The sequence below is a fragment of the Canis aureus genome, chromosome 27, assembly GCF_053574225.1.
Source record: "Canis aureus isolate CA01 chromosome 27, VMU_Caureus_v.1.0, whole genome shotgun sequence".
Lineage (NCBI taxonomy): Eukaryota > Metazoa > Chordata > Mammalia > Carnivora > Canidae > Canis > Canis aureus.
The window spans coordinates 13,204,776-13,216,949 of NC_135637.1; the positions used below are offsets into that span (position 1 = coordinate 13,204,776).

The 12,174-nt window shown below is 37.7% G+C and overlaps 1 protein-coding gene across 1 annotated transcript in view; it reads right to left on the minus strand.

Moving 5' to 3' along the window:
* Nucleotides 1-12,174, minus strand: part of NAA25 (N-alpha-acetyltransferase 25, NatB auxiliary subunit) — a 78,345-nt gene that overhangs the window by 37,700 nt on the left and 28,471 nt on the right. The window contains exons 7-11 of the mRNA XM_077875676.1: nucleotides 11,943-12,021; nucleotides 6,594-6,705; nucleotides 5,927-6,016; nucleotides 4,045-4,214; nucleotides 2,847-2,959 (exon numbers count right to left, since the gene is read on the minus strand). Coding sequence (XP_077731802.1) covers nucleotides 2,847-2,959; nucleotides 4,045-4,214; nucleotides 5,927-6,016; nucleotides 6,594-6,705; nucleotides 11,943-12,021 — 564 coding nt within the window. The remainder of the gene's footprint in view (nucleotides 1-2,846; nucleotides 2,960-4,044; nucleotides 4,215-5,926; nucleotides 6,017-6,593; nucleotides 6,706-11,942; nucleotides 12,022-12,174) is intronic.

Here is a 12,174-nt window from a genome sequence, read left to right on the forward strand (position 1 = left end):
GGCTCAGTGATTGGGCATCTGCCTTGAGCTCAGGTCATAGTCCTGAGGTCCTGGGATTGAGTCCCGCATCAGGCTCCCTGTGGGAAGCCTGCTTCTCCCTCTGCCTATGTCTCTGCCTCTGTGTCTCTCCTGAATAAATAAATAAAATCGTTAAAAAAAAAAAAAAAAAAAAAACAATAGATACCACTGGCTACTTATCAGTTTGAGAATGCACTGCTCCATCTGCCCTAGACACATCATCTCAAGACTGCCAACTATTGAGCTTGCTGGACTGAAGATATGACGACCAAACAAATACTCTAGTCACCTCCACTAAGGCATTCTGGAATAACAGGTGATGACAACTCTGCGATAGAAAGGCTTCGTTGCAACCTTCACTAATTACATAGGTATTTATGAGTAAAGCTGATCAAAGTCATAGACTTTCATTATACTTGCCAATGTTTCTTTATATGGTACTCTATCCTACCCCAAATACACTGAAGTGCTATCTTCATGACTTTTCTGAAATCTAAAATTATTCCAAAATAAATTCATCAAAATTAAAACTTTGCTCTGCAAAGGATCCTATTAAAGGATGAAAAGACAAGTACAAACTGGGAGAAAATATATGAAACCACATTTCGGACAAAAGAGTTGTGTCTAGAATATCTAAACTCTCAAAACTCAATAGTAAAAAAAAAAAAAAAACAACAACTAGAAAGTGAGGAAAGACGGAGACACACATTTCACTGAGAATATAAAGCTGGCAAATGAAGCACATGAGAAGATGTTCAACATAATTAACCATTAGGTAAATGCACATTAAAACCACTATTAAAGGGATCCCTGGGTGGCGCAGTGGTTTAGCGCCTGCCTTTGGCCCAGGGCGCGATCCTGGAGACCCGGGATCGAATCCCACATCAGGCTCCCGGTGCATGGAGCCTGCTTCTCCCTCTGCCTGTGTCTCTGCCTCTCTCTCTCTCTCTGTGACTATCATAAATAAATAAAAATTAAAAAAAAAATTAAAAAAAAAAAAAAAAAACACTATTAAAGACACCTGGGTGGCTCACCAGTTGGGTGTCTGCCTTCAGCTCGGGGCATGATCCTGGGGCCCCGGGATCAAGTCCCACATCGGGCTCCCTGCATGGAGCCTGCTTCTCCCTTTGCCTATGTCTCTGCCTCTGTGTGTGTGTGTGTGTGTCTGTCTCATGAATAAATAAATAGAATCTTAAAAAAACACACACACACACACACTATAAAATATCACTATGCACCAACCAGAATGGTTAAAATAAAAAAATAGTGCCAACACTAAATGCTGATGAGGATGTGGAGAAACTAGATCACTCATTCACTGGTAATAGGAATTTAAAATGGGATGGCCACTGTGAAAAAGTTTAGACATTTCTTAAAAAAAACCACAACAAAAAACCCTGGGATCTGTGGGTGGCGCAGCGGTTTGGTGCCTGCCTTTGGCCCAGGGCACGATCCTGGAGACCCGGGATCGAATCCCACATCAGGCTCCCGGTGCATGGAGCCTGCTTCTCCCTCTGCCTATGTCTCTGCCTCTCTCTCTCTCTCTGTGACTATCATAAATAAATAAATAAATAAATAAATAAATAAATAAATAAATCTAAACAAATAAATAAATAAAATAATTACTGTATTATTAAAAAAAAAAAAAAAAAAAAAGAAAGAAAACCCTAACATGCAGCTACCAAACCAAAATGCACCACTGGCCATTTTTTTCAGAGAAGTGACGATTTAAGTTCACACAAAAAAAACCTGCACTCAAATGTCCACAGCAGTTCTATTTCTAACAGCCAAAAACAGGAAACTGGATGTCCTTCAAAAGGTTAAAGAAATGGTGGCACATCAATACCACAGAATACTACTCAGCAATACTCAAGAATGAACTACTGAGAGCAGCCCGGGGGGCTCAGTGGTTTAATGCTGCCTTCAGCCCAGGGTGGGATCCTGGAGACCCAGTATCGAGTCCCATGTCAGACTCCCTGCATGGAGCCTGCTTCTCCCTCTGTGTCTCTGCCTCTCTCTCTCTCTCTCATACATAAATAAATAAAATCTTAAAAAAAAATGAACTACTGAAACATGTAACATGGATGAATCTCCAGGGAATTATGCTGAGGGAGAAAAAAAGTTAATCTCAGAAAGTTATACATAATATGATTCTATTACATAACATTCTTAAAATGACAAAATTACAGAAATAGAAGCCATATTAGTGATTGCCAGGGGACACAGACAGAGAGAAAGAGGGAGGTACAGGGAGATGGCTGCCAGTACAAAGGGGTAGCACATAGGATCCTGGTAGTGGAACTGTTCTGTATCATGACGCTGGTGGGGGTCACTGAATCCACATGCACTGCATAACTGCATTAAATACACACATAATGTACCATATGTACACACGCAGATGTAAAACTGATGAAATGTGGATAAGGTCAGTGAATTGTATCAATATCAATTTCCTAATTATGATATTACAATATAGTTATGCAAGAGGTTACAAATGGGGCAAAATGGGAATAGGGTATACAGAGGTCTCTGTATTATTTCTCTTACAGCTACAGGTGAATCTAAAATTAAAAAAAAAAAAAACAAAAAACAAAAAACAAAAAAAACCACCCCACACCTCACCATAAAACAAGAAAGAATCTAACTATCAGAGGCTTATTCTCCTTGTGGCTTAACTTAACAAGAAATCATGTCTTAATCTGCTAGCACCTGGAATCCTTGGCTTGCTACAGCAGTTACCTGGGCATCTCATGTTCACCACTCACACACACACTTTAACCTAGTTACAGTAAATACAGGCACCGAACAGAATTCTAAACTATACTTACTTTTGTACATTGTGTAGCAGGCAAGAGGTCAACAAACACCTTGAGGTCTGTGAAACAACAAGGTTTATCCCCAAACTTTTTAAAATATTGGAACATTAATTCTTCTGGATCACCTAAGGGAGAGCAAAAAAGATATCACTAAATTAATTCATGAATTAAGCAATTTCTAATTTAAGAGGTCTGATTTGAAAAACCTTTATTTCAATTAAATTAAAATTTTGCTTGAATGAGAATGACACTGACGGTTGGAGGATGGCTTGTCCGTTTAAACAAATACTGTAAAAAGGAGCTGAATCTTACAAACTCAGTTTACTTGTTATTACACTTAGGAAATGTAACACTTTTCATTAAAGTTTAAATACCCTTAAAAAAAAAAAGTTTAAATACCTAAAAAGTTTTCATTAGAGTTTAAGTAAAGACTGAAATTTATACACAAACATTAAACAAACATGCTTCTTTCCACAGTTCCTAAACTATTTACTTTAACAAGTATTAAATGTTAACGAAATGAAAGGGAATGTTTAACAGGCTCACCAAAAGAAGAGAAAATAAATGGCAAGAGTCACAAGCCAATAACCCCCAGCAAGATTACTACTATGGAAAATTTAAACCTGGATATGCAGAGGCTACCAGCACACCTCTTATTTTTCCTCAAATTAAAAACAAAAACTAAAATAATGAAAAAGGAAATGCTCTCAAATTGAACTGGATTTAAGCAGCAGAGATTTTCAACCCAAATCCTGTTTTTCTCCCATCTTGTCACTGTCCTTACAAATTTTCCTTTAACTGTTAATTCCTCTAACTCCACCAGATACTCTTTCATCAATGGTTTTGTAAGCGCTTGAAGCAGATTTTCAAGAAATCTTTCATCTGCTTCATGAAATCTTGAAATTTTGACAAAACTGGCTATTTCACTTTGAAATTGATTCTGACATTAATGTTGGGTCAAAAAAGAATGCCTGATAAAGACTCTGGTGGAACAGGGAGAGATACTAATGTTAAGTTGAGTTGAAGATAGGATTGAGGGCTAATGGTATCAGTAATCCATTCATAAGTAGATATTTTCAGGTTATGAAAATGTTTGTTTCCCAAACATGACTTCATCATCATAGACCTCAGAGAATGAATACTGTGCTTGGATATGGGGGGCCTATCTGTATCTTCTCATGGTTTCCCAAATAATATTAAGGGTTCTTACCTAGTTTATACTCATCATTAAAACCTTGACGTCTTAAACGTCTAATCAGTTCCAGTTTAGCAAGATGTGGTCCTCGGAGATGGCGGGAACTTTTAGATTCTTCTGTTATCCGATCTTCTATAAACTTCACAGCTTCTTCTGCAGAATAATGCACTTCTCCTTCTAAAGAGCTAGGTATAAACACACGAAAAAAGGTATCTTTGTACCTCTATTGTCCATCCTAAAACTTAGAGGTGAAGCTAAACTGATTTCAAGAAAAAAATTTTAAAAATAAAAAGCACTTTGATAATTAGAAATATGGGAGTAAAAGAGAACCAGAAGCATATTCCGACAAGTCACATGACACAGGATTATTCCTAGTTTTGGCCTTTGATTACTGCACAGTGACTAATTACCTCTACCTCTTTCTTAAAAAAAGAATGCATATGACCTTATATATATAAAATACTGTCTATATTCTGTTTATACCAGGGTTAAGAACTTACCATATTCTGGGGCACCTAGGTGGCTCAGTTGGTTAAACAACCAACTCCTGATTTTCGCTCAGGTCATGATCTCTGGGTCCAGGGATTGAGCCCCACATCTGGCTCTGTGGTCAGTGGGGAGTCTGCTTCTCTCCCTCTCCCTCTGGTCCTCCCTGTGCTCACAAGTGCAAGCTCTCTCTCTCTCTCTCTCTTTCTCTCAAATAAATACATAAATAAATCTTTTTTTTTAAAGAAAAAAATACTGTCTAAAAGATCTAAGTAAATTTTACTTTATTGCTTTAAGAATGAAGGCTGAGAAAAATTAGATGACTCAGTTAATATTACAAAGTAAGCATCAGCTCATTACCATCTTAACTCCTGCTTACTTTTTCAGAAGATCCCATCTATGTTTGTGTTTTCATCTGGAATAGCAAAAAAAGAAAACAACAAAAAAAGGAAACCAGCAACAATCCAAGTGTCCATGAGTCCATCAATGGGGAGCAAGTTAAATGAATTATAGTACATCTTTAAGCTGGAGTTCTCTTAAGAGGTCACTAAAAAGAATGAAACAAATCTATATGTATCATAAATTGAAAGATGCCCAAGATATATTTAAAGGAAGAAAATAGCAAGTTGCAAACCATTATGTCTAATTGGACTGCATTTTTATGTTAAATAATGAGAATAAATGTTAGTATATGGACAGAAATAAAGCTGGAAGAAAAGATTCTAAATTGCCATTCTCTCTGGGGGCACTTGGCTGACTCATCTGGCAAAGCATGCAACTCGACCTTGGGTTCAGGGTCATGAGTTCAAGCCCCACGTTGGGCATAGAGCTTACTTTAAAAAAAGAAAAAAAAAAAAGTATTATCTCTGAGTCAATTATATCTCAATAAAAGTGGAAAAAGGGAGGAAAATGTTATTTCCAGGATGGTAGGATAATTAGGAACTAACACTTTCTACACCACACATTTCTGCACTGGTTTAAGATTTCTTCAATAAACACATAAGATTTTTCATTTTTAAAAAATTATTATTATTATTTTTTAAAGATTTTATTTATTTATTCATGATAGACATAAAGAGAGCGGCAGAGAGAGAAGCAGGCTCCATGCCAGGAGCACGACACAGGACTCAATCCCGGGACTCCAGGATCATGCCCTGGGCCAAAGGCAGGTACTAAATCGATGAACCACCCACGGATACCCTAAAAATTATTTTAGAATTATTTTGTTTTTTAATATATTATATATATTATTTTAAAATTATTTTACAATTTAAAAAAAATGAAAAATCTTTCTTTGAAAGGGCTACACTATTGAGACCGAAAAAGAGAATTCAATTAGGCTTACAATGAAATCCTTTTGCTACACTGTGCTAAAAAGTGCCAGTGTAATTCAGGAAAGGAGTCGACTTACTGTTCACCTTCAGCAGGAGGAGTCCAGGCCTCTTCAATCAGCCGAAAGACAGAATCGAAATAAGTCAGATAGAACTGCCAGTCATCTGAGCTAAAATCAGATTGAATGGTGCACACAGGATTAAACCCAAGTTGTGACAAGCCTGCCCTAGGAACCATGATACTCTACTTATTTTCTAGGTTACATTTTAGTCTTTACTAAGAGAAGCCCACCCCTTCCTCTGCATTTCCTCTGCTGCCCCAAAAGGGCAACTCCAGAGGCATTTTCAAAGTATAAAACTTTTAGGAAACAATTATTCCCTTCAGTGGAATCACCAGGTCCAGAAAACTAATATTCTTAACAGAAAACTCCACATTAGCACTTCCCCAAAATAGGGTGGAGAGAGGCGGTGTCTCCTTTAGACCAACACTGTATTTAACAAATTAATGATTTTTGGCATTCATTCTGAAGACCTAAGACTTAGCACCGTGGTGGCCTTAAGTCCCATTATAACTCTTTACTGAAAGATGAAGGGCCATTAAAAACTTTCTAAAATACCTAGGACACACTACTAAGAAATTTTATGTCCAGGCAATATAAAAGACAATAGACCAAGAAAAAAAATTTCAGTAGTGACATCTGAGAGCCCCACTTCAGTCTCATACTCCAAAGAGAAGCATCTACTTACTTTTTCAATAAGAGGCGCCTGGAAAGGGCATTGCACTCTGGCCACCTGCTCAACTTCTTGTACATAGCCATGCATTTATTTTCCCGACTCTGAATCTCACTTGTCAACTTCTCTACAATTAAAAGTTATAAAAATTGGTAAGCTGGTCATTTCTTCTCAGAAACCAGAATAAAGTCCAAACACAAGAAGGAAAATGTCACACTTTTTTATTGCCTCTCTTAGAAAATGCGACCACTACTAAATACAAACTATTATTTTAATAAAGATTATTTTGCTGAAAAGAAAAAAGTACATTTCTGCTATTAAACTTTTATAATCGGGATCCCTGGGTGGCGCAGTGGTTTAGTGCCTGCCTTTGGCCCAGGGCGCGATCCTGGAGACCTGGGATCGAATCCCACGTCGGGCTCCTGGTGCATGGAGCCTGCTTCTCCCTCTGCCTGTGTCTCTGCCTCTCTCTCTCTCTCTCTCTCTGTGTGCGTGACTATCATAAATAAATAAAAATTAAAAAAAATAAAATAAAAAAATAAACTTTTATAATCATTTTTTCTATAAACTACAAGGATCCAGAATGTATTGAGTCAAGGATCTAGTACATGGGATACACTTATAAAACCCCAAAAGCACCTAGGGACTAGTACTGGTCCATAGACAGACTTCCCATCTATACATACAGCTCCAAAACATGGAAAAAGCTTGGACTGGAACGGGACAAGCAAGGTGTAATGTGAGGAGGAATACAAAAATGAACAGAGATGAATCAAACACCTTCACAAGAGCTGGGAACAGAAAAACTAAGACTATTATTTCTGACCAAATTAGATTTGCCCCAACCTTTTAGAAGAGCTTAGCTGATTAAGGATACCAACAATTACATTATGAATTTCCTACAAATAATCTTCATTTTAACTATCCTAGAACTATAATCCAGCTGGGTAAAAACAGAAAGGCTGGGGATCCCTGGGTGGCTCAGTGGTTTAGCACCTGCCTTGGGCGCAGGGCGTGCTGCTGGAGTTCCGGGATCAAGTCCCACATCGGGCTCCCTTCATGGAGCTTGCTTCTCCCTCTGCCTATGTCTCTGCCTCTCTCTCTCGGTCTCTCATGAATAAATAAAATCTTCAAAAAAAACCCCAAAACTGGGATCCCTGGGTGGCGCAGCGGTTTGGCGCCTGCCTTTGGCCCTGGGACGCGATCCTGGAGACCCCGGATCGAATCCCACGTCGGGCTCCCGGTGCATGGAGCCTGCTTCTCCCTCTGCCTGTCTCTCTGCCTCTGTGTGTGTGTGTGTGTGTGTGTGTGTGTGTGTGTGTGTGTGACTATCATAAATAAATAAAACTTAAAAAAAAAAACAAAACCCAAAACTTAAAAAAAAAAAAAAAAAGGCTAACATACTATATACAAGGAGGCTGAAGTTAAAGAATAAGTAACATTAAAATAATAATCATCTCTCTCAAATAAATAAATATTATCTCTTTTTTAAAAAGGAGGGGATGCCTGGTAGCTCAGGTCATAATCTCGGAGTCCTGAAATCAGCCAGAGTCCAGCTTCTGGCTCAGTAGGGAGTCTGCTTCTCCCTCTCCTTCTGCCCCTCCCCACCCCTCCACTCATTTTCACTTTCTCTCTCAAATAAATAAATCTTTAAAAAAAACAACAAAAACTCCTATGTCTTATATAAAGTTGTTAACAGTTAGTTTTATGACCACAATCAAATAAAGGATATACACACCTATATGAAATAAAGTTTTTTAATGACTGTTCCTATTGAGAGATCTAAAGCTACTCATCTACAATAGATTCCCCCAAAGACTATAACGGCACAATTAAAAACCAGGTTTGTCAAAACAACACTGCATTTGCAGAACTTTTTCCTATTGAAATCATCAAAAATGGGTAAATGTTTAGGAACCTAAATCTTTGTCATAAACGTCTTAAAAGGGGAATGGTTAGATCTATGAAGTTCCTACGAATAAGTTTTCCAATAAAAAGGGAAGAGGTCTTTTCACTACGATGGAAAAGACCTAACTCTTTAACCTATAAAGTGCTTTTGCAAATCATTAAGATGATTAACCACAGTTTTAGGATGGGAAAAGGATAAGGAAAAGCAGCTTAAAGAAAATATCAATGGCTTTTAAACAAAAAAATTATCCTCCCTCCAAATTAAATAAAAATTGTAAGATATGTTCAATCTCTCAGATTGAAAAACATTAAAAAGTTTAAAAAAGGGGTGCCTGGCTGGCTCAGTCAGTAGAGCATGTGACTCCTGATCTCAGGGTTGTGAGTTAGAGCCACACGTTGGGTGTAGAGCTTACTTGAAAGTAATTTTTTTTTTAAGATTTTATTTATTTATTCATGAGAGACAGAGAGAGAGAGAGAGATGAAGAGACACAGGCAGAGGGAAAAGCAGGCTCCATGCAGGGAGCCCGACGTGGGACTCGATCCCAGGTCTCTAGGATCATGCCCTGGGCCGAAGGCGGTGCTAAACTGCTGAGCCAAAAGAAATTTTGGGGCTGCCCAAAAGTAATTAAAAAAAAAAAAAAAAAAAGTTTAATGTGCCTGGGTGGCTCAGTAAGTTAAGCATCTGACCTCTGGTTTTGGCTTAGGTCTGGGTCTCAGGATCATGAGATCAAGCCCCACATTGGCTCCATGCTCAACCTGGAGTATGCCTGTCCCTCTCCCTCTGCTCCTCCCCTAGCTCGTACTTGTTGCGTGCATGCTGTCTTTCTCACTCTCTCATAAATAAATTAAATCTTTACCAAAAGTTTGAAATAACAGTTTAGTGATACAAGTTAAGTATACAAAGAAGCAGGCCCTCTCACACACTGATAGCAAATACAGCAGGTGGGAATACACATTGCAGCAGCCTCTTAGAAGGCAATCTGGTTTGTAACAAAGGTGTTCTCTGCAAATAACTTCAATATCCGTCAAGAGCTGGTTAAGTAAATTGTCTGCATTTATACTATGAAATATTGGACAGTCATTAAAGTGTAAGGTAATGAGGATATATCTAAGACACTGTTAAGTTAAAAAAAAATGTATAGGTATAAGAGGATACAGAGCAAAAGTCACAAACTCAAATGACTTCATAGGACAAGCAGGGAAACAAAAAAATTTTTGTACCCAGGGTACACATCCTGACTACAGACAAATAACATTTAAAAATCTTCAAGAGGGGCAGCCCCAGTGGCGCAGCAGTTTGGCACCGCCTGCAGCCCAGGGTGTGATCCTGGAGACCCTGGATCGAGTCCCATATCAGGCTCTCTGTGTGATGCCTGCTTCTCCCTCTGCCTGTGTCTCTGCCTCTCTCTCTGTCTCTACGAATAAATAAATAAAATCTTAAAATTAAATAAATAAATAAATAAAAATCTTCAAGAAAAGTAATTGTAATTAATTTTTTAATGTTTTCTAATAGAAACATGCCGAATAAATAAGATTACTCTATGCACTAGGTGCAGTATGTTCTCATTCATGGTTTGAAAAAACTGGGAAGAAAGGCGAGGGGAAAGGACATCTTTAGAAGGATACACAGAACAAATTACTGATGAAGAACCTAGAGAACAAAAGCTTGGAGATCTGGGGTATAATCTTTCTTTCACGCCTCCTGAATTTTCTAAATTCATGAATTATTTTCAATTTTAAAATACTTTTAAAAAGTGAATGTACACGGAAAGATGTAAAATTAATGCATGGAAATCAGTTGCATTTCTTTTCTTTTCTTTTTTTTTGTTTTGTTTTTTTTAAGATTTTCTGTATTTATTCATGAGAGACAGAGAGAGAGGCAGAGACATAGGCAGAGGGAGAAGCAGGCTCCCTACAGGGAGCCCAATGTGGGACGCGATCCCAGGATCCTGGGATCATGGCGTGAGCCAAAGACAGACACTCAACCGCTGAGTCACCCACGTGTCCCATCAGTTGCATTTCTATATACTAACAATGAGACAGAAGAAAGAGAAACTTACAATTGTACCAAAAACCAAAAGATACCTAGGAATTCTAGAGGAGAATACAGGCAGCAACCTCTATAACCTCGGCAGCAGCATTGAGACATGCCTCCAAAGGCAAGGGAAACAAAGGCAAAAATGTACTACTGGGACTTCCTCAAGATAAAAAAAACTCTTGTACAGCAAAGGAAACAGTTACCAAAACCAAAGGACCACAGACAGAATGGGAGAAGATACTTGTAAATGCCTTATCAGATAAAAGACTAGTCTCTAAAATCTACAAAGAACTTATCAAACTCACACCTGAATAACAAATAATCCAATCAAAACAGGCAGAAGAAATGAACAAACATTTCTCCAAAGAACACATACAAATGGCCAACAGATACATGAAAAAAGGCTTAATATCATTTGGCATCAAGGAAATACAAATCAAAACCACAATGAGATACCACCTCACACTGGTCAGCATGGCTAAAATTAACAAGTCAGGAAATGACAGATATTGCCAAGGATGCAGAGAAAGGGGAACCCTCTTACACTGTTGGTGAGAATTCAAGCTGGTGCAGCCACTCTGGAAGACAGTACAGAGGTTCCTCAGAAAGTTGAAAACAGAGCTACCCTATGACCCAACAATTGCACTACTAGGTGTTTACCCCAAAGATACAAATGTAGTGATCCAAAGGGGCACCTGCACCCCAATGTTTATAGCAACAATGTCTACAATAGCCAAACTGTGGAAAGAGCCTAGATGTCCATCAACACAGATGAGTGAATAAAGATGATGTGGGTGTGTATATATACAATGTAATACTATTCAGCCAACAACAACAAAGAAATCTTGCAATTTGCAACAACATGGATGGAACTAGAGAGTATTATGCTAAGCAAAATAAGTCAATCAGAGAAACCCATTTATCATATGATCTCACTCATGTGGAATTTAAGAAACAGAGGATCATACAGGAAGAAAGGAAAAAATAAAACAAGACAATCAGAGAGGGAGACAAATCAAAACATTCTTCATCATAGGAAACAGAGTGGCTAGAGAGGTAGAGGGTCGGGGGAGGATGGGGTAAGTGGGTGATGGGCATTGAGGAGGGCAAGTGATGTAATGAAAATGGAGTGTTATAGAAGACTGATGGATCACTGACCTCTACCTCTAAAACTAATAATACACTATATGTTAATCAACATAATTTTAACATAATTAACATAAATTTAAATTAAATTTAATTTTTTTAAAAAAGAAAAAGTCAAAGTACAACATACAGGAAAATCTGGAAGAACATAAAATTATCACAAGTGGATTTTTTTTGTCTTTATATCTTTATGTTTCTGTATAAGAAATTTTCCACAATAAATATTTTCCATGTATAAGAAAAAAAAACTTTAAGAAAACTTTAAAAATTACCGCCTAATTTTCCTCTGATAACATCCAAGGCTTCCTGGTACTTTCCCAAACGTTCCAGGATCATATAATAAAGTTCAACCTTACAGAAAAAACAAATAAATGGAATAATTGAAACTTGTCAATAATAATAGTCATTTGCATGTTTTTAAAAAAGTTATCTAGGGGCATCTGGGTGGCTCAGTCAGTTAAGTGTCCAACTCTTGCTATCAGCTCAGATCTTTTTTTTCTTTTT